Source organism: Spinacia oleracea, chromosome 2 (genome assembly GCF_020520425.1).
Source record: "Spinacia oleracea cultivar Varoflay chromosome 2, BTI_SOV_V1, whole genome shotgun sequence".
NCBI lineage: Eukaryota > Viridiplantae > Streptophyta > Magnoliopsida > Caryophyllales > Amaranthaceae > Spinacia > Spinacia oleracea.
Genome location: NC_079488.1, coordinates 103,688,035 through 103,703,497, shown reverse-complemented (window position 1 = coordinate 103,703,497; position 15,463 = coordinate 103,688,035). Strand labels below are relative to the sequence as shown.

Sequence of the window (15,463 nt, the reverse complement as noted above, 5' to 3'; positions counted from 1 at the left end):
TGTATTAGTTGATGTAAATTTGCAGTTGTTCTTATATGTATGTATACTCACAAAAAAAAAAATATGTACGTATACTCAACAAAAATTACAAAAATCATATCAAGGAAACAATACTAACATATATCTGGCGCGACATCGTAAACAGTTGGATAAACAATGGGGTGAAGTTTTTGTTTTTGGTTATACTTGTTCGATTTAATTGTGTTTGTAAATTATTGACCCAATGAGTTACATGATTCACTCTTAAAAATTTGGCAATAAATTTCAAGTTCTTCCGGATTATAATCTATATTATTAAAGTAGAGTGGTGAGCAATAAGAAGTCTCCAAAACCCCAATTCTCAAACCACAACTACTCCACGTCATCATCTTAATTTCCTTAAATTAAGCTGAACCAAATAGGAAACTACTAAAGCATGGAATTAAAAAATCAACAAGAGGGAAAAATATATTTAGCATGTGAGGTGATGAGAGAAATAAACAAGTAAAGCAAATCATCACAAAATAATGTAAAGGGTGCATAAAGAAAATATACACCACCTAGAAGGACTAGGTGTAATTGAATGAATGAATTGTAAAATGCGAAAAGCGATTAAATAAACAAGTTAAAGCATAAATAATCGAAGTTGCATGAGATTGAAAATTGCGTGTTTGGAGACTTGGAATTCAGAGGGAAAAATAATGTTCAAGTATGACATATTTTCCCTTGAATGCTACCAAAATTGAATGAATCTAACTTTAAATTGAGGTTTCTCACTAAAAAGTATCATCCATTTTGAACTTGAAATTGAAATTAGAACTTGAATTTAGAACTTGAATTTAGAACTTGAAAATAGGAGACTTAATGTTCAAGAGAAAGGATTATTCAAGCATGAAAAATCCTAACTTTGATGTGCTCTAAATTTTGGAAATGTTCTAGTTTAAAGAGAGGTTACTCTTCTTTAAATATCATTGAACTTGAAAATTTGAACATAAAACTTTGTGTTCATGAATTCTAATTTGAAGAAGGGTTTGCACATCCTTGAACATTTGAAAAATTAGGGTTTGGAAAATTGTACGATTATTGTTGTAAAGAGGATTTTCAAGAATGAAACCTCACTTAAAATCATGTTTTTAGAAAAGATTTTGTAAGATTGAAACTTTGAACTTGAAATAAGAGTTTGGAAGATCATTTGAAAAGAATCTCAAGAGTTAAATCATTCCAAGGATACTCTTTTAGGTCATATTCCTAGTTGATATGAGTTATGAACTCATATGAAACATCCTTGAAAATTTGTAAAATGTAAGGAAATTAATGCAAAGAAAGGTGGAAGATTAGAATTGAGATTAGAGCCTTGGAAGCTAACCTTGGAAGTTCCTTTCTTGAGCTCCAGTACTTGATACTTGAACTTGAATTAGTGTTTGAATTTTGAGATTAGTATTTGAATTTCAGGAATTATGTATGAGAGAAGAGTTGCAATTTTTTGTATTTTTGAGGGAGCTGAGTATTTTGACAGATTTTTATTGTTGTTTTGCTTCTGATTTTCTCTCCCATTTGTTGGAAAAAAGTGGCGGTATTTATAGAGAATTGGTCGGGGGACAAAGCACAGGGGGTGCGCCTAACGCTGGAAATGCACATACGTTTTTGGAAAACGACAACCACCCCAAGGCTTTGTTGGGTGAGTTGGCGGTTTTGCAATAAATGTGGCATACTTGTGTTTTTCTTGGTGGCCAAGGCTATAGACAAGAGTTTCGTCTTGAAATCGACATTTTTGGGGAAATGCAATTTTGCTTACATTGGCTTTGGGTTTTGCTTGGTTTCAGTGGTCGTCACCCAAGATGCTAGGTTTTGTGAGTCGGCGCCCGAAAAGGCTTTTTCTTGTATGATTTTGAGTGGAAAGTATCTCGGACACTGATCGTGGCATCCGCTTCGCGAGATTGTACTTGAATTTTGAAACTGTGTTTGGAATTGGACTTTGAATCGAGTTCGTGATTGGAACAGAGTCGGGAATTAGATTTTCGGAAGATTGAAAAGTTAGAATTGAGATTGGAATAAGCTCATTGTATCTTGCAATTGGTGCTTCCGCTCGGCGTAGTTCCAACTTGAAGTTAAGCCGATGGTATCGTTATCGACTCTAATTATTAATTATAATTAATAATAAATATTTAATAAATAATAAATGAATAATAATGAGTACATAAAGATGAACATTCAATATAATAATAGTTTTAATGTTTATAATAATAAATAAAATAAGATTATAAAAGCAGAACATGAACACAACGCCGTTCTTTTGAACTAAATTAAATGGAACTTGACAGAGTCGAACTGAATTGAAATAAATGAAGCTGAACCAAACTGAACTATAATGTACTGAATGGAGCTGAATTATACTAAACTGAATGCAACTAAAATTAATCCAAAAAACAGGGCCTAAAGCCCGAAAAGAGTCCACATGTTGGGCGCAAAAGTCTTCTCTGTTAGCAAACGAAGCCGTTACTAATTCCCGCCCTCAAATAAATCCCCATATAAAATTATAAACCTTTCAAGGGATTCGACATTTCCAAATCCTCTCTCCTTCCGTTGCCAAATACGGGGTACTTCACTCTTACAGCTCCCTCACTCTTTCTCTCTCCTCTTCCATTGAACCTTAAAGCTTCAATTTCACATACAATTCAGAAAATCGTCGATTATTTTCACTAGATGAAGCTGAAGATCAACAAAGCTTGCGATCTCAATTCCATATCTGTTCTTCCTCCTCACACCAGGTTTCTAACCTAAAATTTTCTCTTAAGTATTTGCTTAATTTTTCTGCAAATTTGTGTTTTCGATCTCATGAAGCTTAATTTCTTCTTCAATGGTGGTTTTCCGGCGATAATTTGAAGGAGATCGAGTATGATGCAGCAACCGAGGTCGCAGCCGTCGCAGCAGTCGTTCTCTCAAGGATTTTCGTCACAGCAGAATGGAATTTTCTCTCAAATCTCTCAGAACTCCATTGACGTGATCCACGCTGACAATCAGGTCGTTTTTTTCTTTCCTCTTGATTTTCCTTGCTCAATTGCTCATATTATCTGGTGAAATGTTACTTGGAAATTGATTGAAATTCTGGAAACTCGAAATGATTTTATTATTTTATTTCAATTTTTTGGTGAATTAATTTGTAATCATGCTACGACCTAGGTGAATAACAACGCCTTTGAGTATTTTTAGGTCGATCCTCCTGTGATTAATTGCAAAGACTCAAGCCATTTTTATTTTATGTTATTCTCGCGTGGTGTTTTTTAACTTATTTATATGACTTAGATTTTGAGTAACTAGCTGTATTGTTGTGAATTTGTGATTGCGGAAAACACTTGCTCCTATACTATTTGATTTTTCACACTTTTGAGAATCAACTACTTCTTTTGTGTGAAATAATATTCTGATTTGTTGCTGTTGTTTGAGGTTTTATGATTGCATTGAATAGAAGCTAAAACATGTGCCTGTTAGCTATATATGCATATGTAGCAGTGTCTCCTTAACAATTTACTTCGTACATATTATCGATTCAAATGTAAAATTGCACGGTGTACGCCTGAAGGAATTGGCCCTTATTTAACATGTGAGAGCTTGATGCTCTCCTGTATTTAATCTTTTATGACCTCACTCCTAAAGTTAACTCATCTGGATGATCGCACATCCAAGAATCAGGAAATTTCATAGTTGCTGTCAGCGTCACATTTTCACTACATCAGTTCAATATTTTCGGTAGTTGTTAGTCAGTTTTAGCTGTGTCATTGGATATAGCGCTGATTATCAATTATCGACTCAGATGATACACTTTATTTCGTTCTCATGCATTTACATGAGTAGCTTTTATCTGGAAAGAAGCATCATGCTCCTATTTCTAAGAGTATTGAGAATTAATTTTGGTTGGTGACATGTCATTTGAGTCGGATATACTCTGTAGTCTGTATGTCACTGTGTCACCTAAAGAATGTCACTTTACATTCTAAAGTAAAACTTATTTAACTGCATAAAGTTCCTCAAACATTTTGTTTAAAATTTTTGGTTTGATAAGTAGAGAAAGAGTTGAGTAATTGTCTGTACAGGTTAAAAAATATTGAACTGCATAAAGTACTACGTTGTTGCTCTTGTAGGACAAAAATTCTTTTCTAGTTGGCCTAAAATAGATATGCCAATGCTGTATTGTTATCTTTGGGATGGAAAACTGCATGTCGCTAGGCTCATATCATCGAATAATTTGGTAGATCGACTCTTTGAATTCTTCTTGTATTGAGTGAAGCCAGGAACCTTTATTATCTCAGGCTGCTTCTCTGCTAATATTGATCATAATCTGGACTCTGGATATGTTCACTAGGAAATCCTCTCATAAGTGCAAAATTTTATGTAGTGTCCTTTGTAGTTGACTCATGTTGTCCCTCTGCAGAGATTGAGCTCACAAGATAAGGAAAACTCTGTAAAAAGGCTTTCCTACCTTGCCCCCGCATCTTACCCTCGGGAAGAGAGCCAGATGCCAATCTCCAGAACTTCCTCCAGTTTAACTCGTAGATGGAACTCTTCTACTGGACCAGAAAATAAAGGCATGCTTAGCTTTTGCTATATGATGTTTATTGTTTTCATCTATTTTCATCCATAATTAAACCTCTGGTATTTTCTGCCTGGAAGTGTAGCATGTAACAATTGTACTCCTTGTATTTATATTTTAGAGCATATTAAACACTTGGTTCTTTGGGTACATAACTATCTGTGATGATTTTGTCATATCCGCATTTACAGGTCAGCTAAGTGATGAACTTGAACACAAGATTGCTATGATGGATACATCCCTAAACAAGTTAGGGATGATCTTAGATTCTGTACAGGCTGATATACTGCAAGTAAACAAAGGAACAAAAGAGCTTTCTCTTGAAGGTGAGTCATGTGAAACCTGAAACTCAGTAAGTTTATAATCTTTATTTATGCAAGATGATAGGTGATTTAATGGAAATATGACTCGTATACTCTAGCCACTGTCTGTCAGTTGAGTTTAACCTGAGCTGTAAGCTATTTTTTGGTCGACAGTGTCGCTCATTGAAAACGTTACTTTATCTTAAAATTTTAAGATTCTTTAAAAAAATAAAATTATGAATAACTCTCTTCCAAATTGAGTCAGGCATGTTGGCATTTGTAATTTATGATCACCGTCAAGAGTTCTTTCACTGATACCCATATACTATCTTGTTTAGTGGAAGGCATACGCCAGAAGTCAATCTGTCATCATGATTCCCTACATCTGCTGGTATGTATAATATAGGCTCTCATCTCTTGCATTACTTAAATCTCTCCAAAAATCATCTTAATGTGTCAAAATACTATGATCAGAATCGAACACAAGAAGAGACGAAAGCTACCCTGGAATCAATTAGCAATCAACTGCTTACTATTATACAGAAGGACAAGAGCCAAGAGATTCTCTTGGCAGTTTTGAAATTGCAGGAGCAGAATGACATTAATTATCAGAATATTCAGAAACATAATGATGAGCTTCCCAAATATATATCTGGAGTTACTCGAGATCTGAAGGAATGTGAACATTCCCGTTTTAAGGTCCACCATTTTGACATGCCTTAATTCGTGTACTTATGTGTTGGAATCTTCTGTACTTGTATTACTATCATTCTGATATATCCTAGTGTTATTTATCTGATAATGAGTTGACTTTAATTTTGCAGTCCATTTTAACTTTCAAGTGACAGTTTTCTATTTACTTCTTGAGCAGGAGATTATGTGCAGCATACAAACCTTACATAAGAGTGCGCCCCTTACCATTCTTCGGCCAAAGGTACTCACCATATTCGTCATCTATGGGGCTATGGGCTGTAACATGTGGAGGATATAGATCTCACTTTTCTAAATGCTGCAGGTTTCTGCTGCTGGTTCTTCGTTACCGAAACCATTCACAATGAGGTACTTGGAATAAGTTTCACTAGCTCTAGATTGTTCTTGCTTTGTTTCAGATTATATTTGGGTCAAGAGCAGCATGATGCATCAAGCACTATTCTCTGGATTCTTTTTCTTATCACCAAATGTGCTTTGCACTATTTTAAGAGCAGAATAGCCATTTAATCTTACTTCGTATCTTTCTGTAATTCTAATATTAACTTCATGATCACCTGCTAATCTGCTATTGTAAATGTAGAGTTTCAGCAGGATCACATTATTAAGCATTTAAGCTGTTGAAAGTAGTTATCTGCACAGGGAGCTTTATAGAGTTTGAATTGAACCATTTGTTGTATTTTCTCACAGTAGTATTCAGCTAGCACACTAATTCTGTTCCATGCTCCTCTGAATTCAGGGAAGCTGAGCCCACAAAAGTATCTAAACCGGCACATCTTGTTCAAAAGATAGAAATTGGAAGGTGGACCACTGTTAAAGCAGAGGAAACTGCTTTCTCAAATCAACATGGACAAAATCCGAAACAAAGAAGACCTCCCCTGGTAGTAAATGTAACAGAGTTATTATCATATAATTGAGAATTTGTGTTTTAACTTTTAAGTGCAGACAAAGAAGCATTTTGAGATTGAGCTAATCTTGTACCCACCTTGGAGTAACATAAGTCTGGATTAACAACATTGATTCTAGGGAATGGTTGATTTTAGCACCCTATCTAATGTGTACTCCACTGCCTGATTGAGAGGGTGATTGCTTGCAGGATAAGAAACAGAAAGTTATTATCGATTTAGATAACGAGACTGATGAAGATCTTTCTTGCTTAATAGTTGAAAAGAAATCAGGTAAAAAAGTAGTACATCCTCCTTTTCTTGCAGTTCATACAAAGTACGTCATGATTCATAACCACTAAGTTCACTGTTTTATGTCACACGAAATGCAGATAATAATTTTATGGACGAATTGGAGCTAGATACTGCAGAAATCCTTAGAAAAGCCAGAAGAAGAAAGAGAAAACAAGATTGTAAAAGATCATTCCTAACTCATAGACAGTGAAGGTATAATCTATCTACTTTCTGGCCATCCTTGAAAATTTCACACTGCTCTCTCTGTTTGTGTTCATTGTCATTACAAACTAAAGAGAAACCAAACTATCATGCTATTCTTCATCATCTTGATGGAATTACTATGCAACTTTCGCTTTCACCTAGTGGACGTGAGCTGCTTTCTGCTGTTTGTTAAGAAACCAATAGGAAAAGGTTTATTTAAAATTGATAGATCATGAAAGGATTTGACAATTCGTGTATCTGGATATAGTAACCTTGTCATGCATTCTAGATCTTGTGTCTGACCACTTATTCAAGTTTCTGAGAACTAGGCACTTCTTTTTGTTAGAAGTTAGAAATGCCGAATTTGTGCTGATAATGCAAATTACCAGCCTGGTCAGATCATAAATCAAATTAAAGAACTCAAATTTTAGGCACAGACAATCCTTTACAGCTAAAAGTTTCTTCCTAAAAATCTAACAGTAGTGCGGAACTCAATCATTCTAGATTCTGTAATTGATCATATCAGAGTGATGGACATGGACTTATTTTAGTTATTCTATCATGGCAATATGACATACAGCAATTGTGAATTCCGGGAAGCTAATTTCGTATACTCATTCCATTACCTTCGAGAAATAACTCATCATACTTAACCACAACCTCGTTGATAAATGTACTTCTTCTTTCAGGTGTGTTTGGATTTGATGTGGAAATTTTGTTCTCTTCTAGTGTTGTAGAGAATCAGATGCCACCTGAATCCTGATCCTCTCCTATTTTCAGGTCCTCATTAGCCAACTCTCTGTCCTACACATTTGTGGTGCTACTCCATTACATTGACAAAGTACCCATGTATATGCCTAAAGATATGTTAAAACAACAGGAGACTTGATGTTATCAGACAAATTTTATACTAAGTTGCAGCGTACAAGAGAAAGGATCAACTCAAGCTTCAGTTTTGGCGTTCTAAGGAACATACATGCTGCAAGATCGATCCACTGGAGTCAAAGTAATATTTTGCATATAGCTGATTCTAGGTATTATTCAAACTCCTCTTTCTTGATGGTTATTAGGGGTTTGAAAATGCCCATTATATTTTTCTTTTGTTACTTATTTTGATATTATTGTAAGAAAGCCAAACAATGATGAATTATCTTTGATAAGGTAAATCTAGATTATCTTCTTTATCTGAATGCATTTTTTGGAGAATCGAACACAGGTACTACCTCGGAAAAATGTATTGCTCCTAGTCTACTACTCGAGCTAACACCCGATCCTAGGGTTATTTTGTTTGATTTGATTTGATTTGAATATTGATTTCATATCTCGGCTAACCCTTCATTTCTTTTGCTTTACTCTTCCTTAGAAAAAAGTATCATGCATGATGTGAAAGTGTGTGGCAATAACATCTAAGGGTACAAGTTGGTAAAAAGCAACCAAGTATGGGAACAAAACAATGTGGGCTTCTTGAATCTTGACAAGGTGTGTGGTAGAATGGTAGTGAGTCTAGTGACATATCCCTAACGTTCAGGTGGGCAAAGTCTTGGCTAGACCAAGCCTGTATAGGAAGTATAGAGGATAGGGAATTGAAAACTTGAATGCTGGTATAGTACGGACATAACCCAGACATGTTTGAATTCAAAAATTAACTGTAAACTGCATGTACTCCGGTCTCTTCGTCTGCCATATGTTTTCACAGCGTAAAGAGAAGAAAATTATCATTAAAAATAGATAACTTTACATTATATACTTAATTTTTTGTCCGAAGTACTATAATATTTACACTTTTAATTAAGAATTTGTTTTTCGATTGCATCTATAAGGCAAAATCCTTCCCTTTTTGTACAAATTTAATAATTCAATTAAATAATATACTTCCATATTAGTAGTAATCCAAAAGAAAATATCGTCTTAGGCATAATCAAATGGAATCAAACCTAACCAGTTCCAAATAAGGATAAATGCATCCATCATGCTATATACAATTGTATTATGTTTGGCATGTTTTCGGACCAAACTTGCCAAATATCTCGATGGAAGCATATGTATATGAGTATGAAATTATGAATGGTAGGTCTCTTCGTCCATTTTTGTTTGTCCCTCGACACCAAATTGTCTTATTTAATTAATTTAAAAAGTGTTTTCTAACAAACAAATAGTAGTATTTTCAGTACCTTTTTATACAAAGAAGAATCTAAATAATATTTGGATTTTGCGAGTTTTAGCATAATTTATTTCCGTTTTTGGTGAGCAGATTCGTACTTTATTTAGTAATCAATAATTAAGGCCACTTTGTTATTGAATAATAAGCATTTCTCATGCTGTAGTCACTATCCGTTAGGAGTTAGGACCACAAATTATACTAAGCTCCAATCTTATTCAAATCATGATTGTAACTATTAATCTACTTAATGCAGTGCAGCTGTGCAGCACACAGCACTGGAGTATTTATATGTGCAACAAATGTATGTCAAAATCTCTGGGGTTCCTATTAATCAATTACTGCCCATTTTATTCAAAATTGTCCTGTTTATTTACCCATATATCCTTTTATATTACCTCTCCATTTCCCCATTGACTTTCTTCCACCTCCAACCTTGTCACCACATTTCTGACCACCACCAAATTCCAGCCACCTCCGGATGTCAATCCGGCCACCGCACCAAGGCTAACATCGCCGACAAGAAAATGTGTCGCAATTGTTACATGTCCGAGTCTGCCGGTGGAACCTCAGCGACAACACAACAGTTAATTCTTCTTTTTTTTTTTGTCCGGAAAAAATTCACAGACGTATGCATTTTAAGCTTGTACCATGATACAGACTTGTGCATTTACCTTGGCAGGAGCTCAAAATGCATGGTATAAATTTAATATGCAAAAGTCTATGTTATTTAGGGGTTTGATATGTTACTGAATTTAAATTCATTAATTTGGGGGGGAAAATTAGAGATTTATTAATTTAGAGCTTCGACCATGGTTATAGACATATGCCTTTAAAGCTCATACCATAGTAGGAGGTTAAAATGCATAAGTCTATACCATGGTTTGGGCTTAATATGCATAATTTTATATGGGTTTGATTTGTTGTTGAATTTAATTAATTAAACCGGGGAAAAAAACTTAGAGACTTATGAATTTAGAGCGTCTACCACGTACTCCCTCCGTTTCTTTTTGTTTGTTACGTTTGGGCTTTTGCACCTTTATTAACGTATAATAAAGATACTTTTTCTTTTTTATTTTAAATGCTTTAGATTTCATCATTTATATTAAAAAAAAAAAACCCAAGTAAAACCTCAATCCACTAATCATTACAACAACCAATAAGATTGTTTTATTTATCAAAATGAACCAATAATGGAAAAGCACACAGATTGCTAACTTAACATACTTGGGAAATTGTAAAGAAATTTAATGAGTTGAAAAAATTGGCCCAATTAAAATTAAAAGTTGGCACAATTAGTGACAGTATAATAAGTTTATAAAAAGAAAGATTCTCCAACGTAACAAACATTATAAAACACCCTAAAAAGGAATACGTAACAAACAAAAAGAAACGGAGGGAGTATAAACTTATGCAGTTTAAGCTCATATATATCATGGCAAGAGCTTATACATAAATCTACACCATGATGTGAACTTAATAGGCATACGTCTATCTTATTTAGAGGTTTGATTTGTTGTTGGATTTGAATTAATTAACCCGAAAAGAATATATTAGAGATTTATGAATTTAGAACGCCGGTCATATGGTTTAGACTTATGCATTTTAAGTTCATACCATGGCGTAGACTTATGAAATTAAAGTCTAACATTAAACAAGCGTTAGCGTAGTTGTGTAAAATAATAGGGCGGCTTTTAACACTCCGTAAATCTTCTCGAAGAAGAGTAGCTCTAGAAAAATATTAACAAAATAATGGCATGTTTTTTTTTAACCGCCGTGAATTTTAAAAAATTGATATTTGTGAAAAACATTCGTAAGACACAACACAATTACACAATCCTTATTTAATTTGGCCAAATCATGCCATATTGCCATGTGTGTAGCCACCACAGTTATAACCTGCACTATGACCATAATTGTGTGTTTTATTTACTAATCACTCAATTGTCATACTATATGGTAGTATGGCACACTAATCAAGTTACCAAAAGCAAAAGCATCCAAAGCAATTATTTATTTTTAAATAAATAATCTCCCACTTGTTTTTTTTTTTAAATCTTTTGTATAGATTAAATTTCACAATTTCCTCTCTATTTCCTTACACTTTTATTATATGAAGTGAGAAACTAATACATTTAAAATAAAACCGTTATCTTTTATTTTTATTTCCTTACACTTTTATTTCCTCTCTATTTCCTTACACTTTTATTTTTATTTTTCCAATTGGCGAATGTCGATCCCTAACATTCTGAGAGTTTGGTCCATCTTCTTATATACTTTCTCCGTTCCTAAATAGTTGCACCCTTTTGATTTTCACGTTTGTCAATGCATAACTATGACCATCAATACTTATAATTACGTATTAGTAAAAATTATAAAAAGTTGATATATTTAAAATATATATTAAGACAAACTTAATAGTACTTTGTATAATAATTTTTAATTTTATTTATTAGTAGAAAAGTGAGGTCAAAGCAAAACAAGTGAATAGTGTCAAAAGTCAAAACGGTGCAACTATTTAGAAACGGAGGAAGTATTAAATGAAAAAAGTTCTTCCACTACATTATTCATCATATGCCGAATTGGATAGTTAAACTCATGAATAGTTTATATCAAATACTTGAAATATGAAGTATACATTAATTTATGCATACTTTGGCAAGACTCCCGTGATGTTGATTGTTGGAGGGATGCTGCTATCACCCTGATATTAATTTATACCAAGTACTTGATTATAAACCACCGCCTTTATTTTTTATTGCATATCTTTCTGATTTTGATGAATTATTCATACATACTGTACGGGTATGCTACCAGCTGGCTGGTAGCATCGCCAAACTGTAAGGATAAAGGCAAATAATCCTTAACGGCAGTTATTATTCCCTACCAGCATCTCTTACAAGCCGGTAGGGAGGAGGCACGTGACCAAACCAAGAAGTCAACGGGTCGCTATCAATCGGGTAGGACCCATTTGTCCGTACGCCCGACCCGCGCCTATATATATGGGCTTCATTTATGACAAAAGGTACGCAAACACAATCATTTCCACTGAAACCAAAATACTTATCACTCATCATACCTGACTTTAGCATCGGAGGGGGATCCTCGAATCACCCTCGAGGCTAGTTCATCTTTGTTATCTGCGCAGGATATCATCAGGATAACAGCAGCACTCAACCAGCAAGACATCTCCAACCGTTCCCAAATCCTACCGGAACAATTGGCGCTAGAAGGAGGGGACTTCCCAACCTTGTCAAGTAAATCAGCCATCATGGATACCAACAACAAAAAACCTAGAAAAAACAACAATCTCCTACAATCAGCAGTGATCACACCAACATCAGTAGCACAACCCGCAGTCAAACCTTCTCTCTTACCTGTCTCAACCAGCCAAGTCACACCACTTACCGATCCTCCCCCAAAAACACTCAAGTCACAGATAAGCATTGCCCCCCCAGGTTTTGAAGACCCGAACGACGTGATCATAGAGGACGAAACGTCCATGGAAGAAAGGGCACAGGATTTCCCATCACCCCCACAGATTCAGAGCAACCTCTCGGCGTTGTCCCAAAGGTTCACACCACAACAGCTGCTGACGGCGTCGGCCGTCATGAAAGCAATGGCTGAACTGTCCTCAAGGAGGACAGAGGGAAATCAGATCGTGGTTACCGGCAATCTCCCGGGTGTGATGCCGGTTAGAAATCTCTACGAAACCCTAGAGCATGAAGTGGTACTGCCAGCACAACCTGAACCAATACTTGTACAGAGTGAAAATCCGGGTAGAAGAAAAAGGCATAGCTCTCGGCGCAGAGAAAGGTCCACTAGACGCCGGGAGTCGGTGTCAGAGCAAGAAGGGTCGTTTCCTGCTGGTAGGGAATCGACACCGTATCACGAAGAGTACATCGTACAGTCTCCACAACCAGGTTGGAATAGATATGAAGGATATCTACCTCATCAGGAGCCGATGAGGCGAACCATACACCCCAAAGACTCCCCACTCTGCAGGGGTATACTGGAGCAACCTATGGAGAAAGTAAAGATGCCGACGTGCAAATACAACGGAACCACAGACCCCGAAAATCACTCCACCGCTTTCGAACAACACATGATGCTGTATTCTGACTCAGATGCCATGTGGTGCAAAGTGTTCCAAACCACATTATCAGGGGTGGCAGCCGATTGGTATAAGAAGTTGCCGGCCGGATCGATATTCAGTTTTCGGCAGATCCAAGAGGACTTTGTGAGGCGGTTCATTAGCAAGGTTGAACGAAAGAAAACATCTGGAGAGCTGATGTCAATCTCACAAAGGCCGAAGGAGCCGCTGAGAGAATACCTTACTCGTTTTAACAACGAATCCATCACAATACCAGATTTACAGCAAGAAATAGCCGTCTTGGCTCTGTTGAGAGGGATGCAGGAATGCGAGTTCAAAAGGTACCTGGGAAGAAAGTCATTTACCTCGCTGGGGGAGGCCTTGAGAAAAGCAAATGAGTATATCAGGAGTGATGAGCTGATGCTAATATCACCTATGGGGGGAAATCAGGCAGTACAATCGGCCAAGAAGGATCATGTTCCCATACAGCAACACAATTACCGGAAAGATAACGGTAGAAAGGAGGGCCATCAGCAGAGAGGAGGATATCCGAACAGACAACAGCCGGTAGGGGCTTACCAGGTGTACACTCCCCTGAACACCGCCAGAGCCACGATCTACGCAGTAAATAAATCGGCAGCGTGGAGAAAACCGTTACCGATGGATGCCCCAGGTAACAATAAGAACTTTTGTGATTTTCATAATGATCATGGTCATTACACAGAGCATTGCAAAGAGCTCAAGGATAACATCGAAGAGCTGGTAAGAAGGGGATACCTATCCCAGTACAGAGTTCGACAGGAAGGCCAGGGAGGAAATAACAGGCAGGGCAGTTCGCATAGTCATGCCCCATATACACCTACTCAGCCAGGGTATGCACAACCCACTGGTAGGATTGAGCAGGCACCACCATCCCGGCAAGAAATCCGGTCATTACCGGAAACAGGCAAAGATGGGGCCGATAGGGGAAAGAGACCCACGGTTTGGGTGATCTCTGGAGGGCCCGTGCATGGAGGTACAGTCAGCGGGGCAATAAGAAATCTAGAGGAGCACAGGCATTTGGTGAGTTACCATAGCGCAAGGAAATGGCCGGAACAAATCCCCCTACCGGTCATCACGTTCACCTCGGACGATTGTCGCGGCATTATATATCCCCATGATGACCCGCTGGTATTGGAACTCGAGATAGCAAACTTCCCCGTCAAGAGATGCCTGATTGATGGAGGCAGCTCTGCGAACATCATATTCTGGGAAGCTTTCACCCAGCTGAACATAGATCACGGAGAGTTAACAAGGGTGAGCTATCCTGTTATCGGATTCTCCGGAGCCAGCGTCTATCCAGAAGGCAGTATCCGTCTACCGGTTCAAGTAGGTAGAGGATCATCAGCCAGGGACTTAATGGTCGACTTTTTGGTGATAAAAGTACCAGCAGCGTATAACGTAATAATTGGTCGACCATTCATTCATGACGCACAGGCGGTGGTGTCCACATATCATTTGACCATGATATATCTCTCAAATCTGGAAAGAACAGAAAGGGTACATGGCAGTCAGGAGACTGCCAGATCGTGTTATCTGACAGCGATAAAGGCACCAGGAAGGATGGTGCCGAAAACCAACCTTGCCCGAGAAGCAAACATGCCAACCAAAAGAAAGAGAGGGGATTTGAGCATGGAAAATTTTGATGAAAGGCCGGTTTGCATCCCAAGGCCAGCTGCAGATGGAGAAACTCGGGAAATTGAATTAGTAGAAGGAGTTCCAGAAAGAACGGTACGAATAGGTGCCGATATGGAGGCAGATCAGCAGGTCAATCTCATCGGCCTGTTACGAGAAAATGCAGATGTCTTTGCCTTCTCTGCAGATGAAATGCCCGGTATCAGCCCAGACATCATAGTTCATCGTCTGAATGTAGACAAGTCAGTCAGGCCGGTAAAGCAAAAGAAGAGAAATTTCTCAAGTGAAAAAAATGCTGCAATAAAAGAAGAAGTGGAAAAGCTGCTGGAAGCAGGGTTCATAGAAGTTTGTGATTACCCCGAATGGTTGGCCAACGTAGTCATGGTAAAAAAGTCAAATGGCAGTTGGCGAATGTGCGTAGATTTTACCAATCTGAATGGGGCGTGCCCCAAGGACTGCTATCCATTGCCACGAATCGATAGGCTGGTAGATTCAACAAGTGGCCACGCTCTTTTGAGTTTCCTGGATGCCTTCTCAGGGTATCACCAAGTCAGCTTGTGTAAAGCCGATAGAAAGTAG

At 37.2% G+C, this 15,463-nt stretch overlaps 2 protein-coding genes across 4 annotated transcripts; both read left to right on the top strand.

Moving 5' to 3' along the window:
- The first annotated feature begins 2,231 nt into the window (after positions 1-2,231).
- Positions 2,232-8,143, top strand: LOC110789578 (putative recombination initiation defects 3). 3 transcript variants are annotated; one of them, XR_008928420.1, is made up of 13 exons: positions 2,232-2,747; positions 2,865-3,000; positions 4,409-4,562; positions 4,759-4,893; positions 5,208-5,260; positions 5,344-5,568; positions 5,741-5,803; positions 5,885-5,928; positions 6,317-6,458; positions 6,674-6,755; positions 6,854-6,968; positions 7,540-7,648; positions 7,740-8,143. XR_008928420.1 is itself a non-coding variant. In XM_021994282.2 (12 exons), exons 1-11 carry the CDS (start codon positions 2,683-2,685, stop codon positions 6,964-6,966), a joined length of 1,212 nt encoding a protein of 403 aa, XP_021849974.1. In that variant the 5' UTR covers positions 2,235-2,682; the 3' UTR covers positions 6,967-6,968; positions 7,649-8,143. The 3 variants fall into 3 exon arrangements, 2 of the variants coding, with proteins under 2 accessions (XP_021849974.1, XP_021849969.1); XM_021994282.2 differs by lacking the exon at positions 7,540-7,648 and having other exon boundaries at positions 2,235-2,747; positions 7,649-8,143; XM_021994277.2 differs by lacking the exon at positions 7,540-7,648 and having other exon boundaries at positions 2,284-2,747.
- Positions 8,144-12,388: 4,245 nt separating this feature from the next.
- Positions 12,389-15,463, top strand: LOC130467690 (uncharacterized). Its single transcript, XM_056836279.1, has one exon. It carries the CDS (start codon positions 12,389-12,391, stop codon positions 15,461-15,463), a length of 3,075 nt encoding a protein of 1,024 aa, XP_056692257.1.

Excerpts from the sequence above, each read along its gene's own strand:
- LOC130467690 (XM_056836279.1), top strand. The coding sequence starts at position 12,389 with ATGGATACCAACAACAAAAAACCTAGAAAAAACAACAATCTCCTACAA.
- LOC110789578 (XM_021994282.2), top strand. The coding sequence starts at position 2,683 with ATGAAGCTGAAGATCAACAAAGCTTGCGATCTCAATTCCATATCTGTT. Across the intron at positions 2,748-2,864 it reads GTTCTTCCTCCTCACACCAG|GAGATCGAGTATGATGCAGC; the intron begins GTTTCTAACCTA and ends GATAATTTGAAG. Across the intron at positions 5,569-5,740 it reads GTGAACATTCCCGTTTTAAG|GAGATTATGTGCAGCATACA; the intron begins GTCCACCATTTT and ends CTTCTTGAGCAG.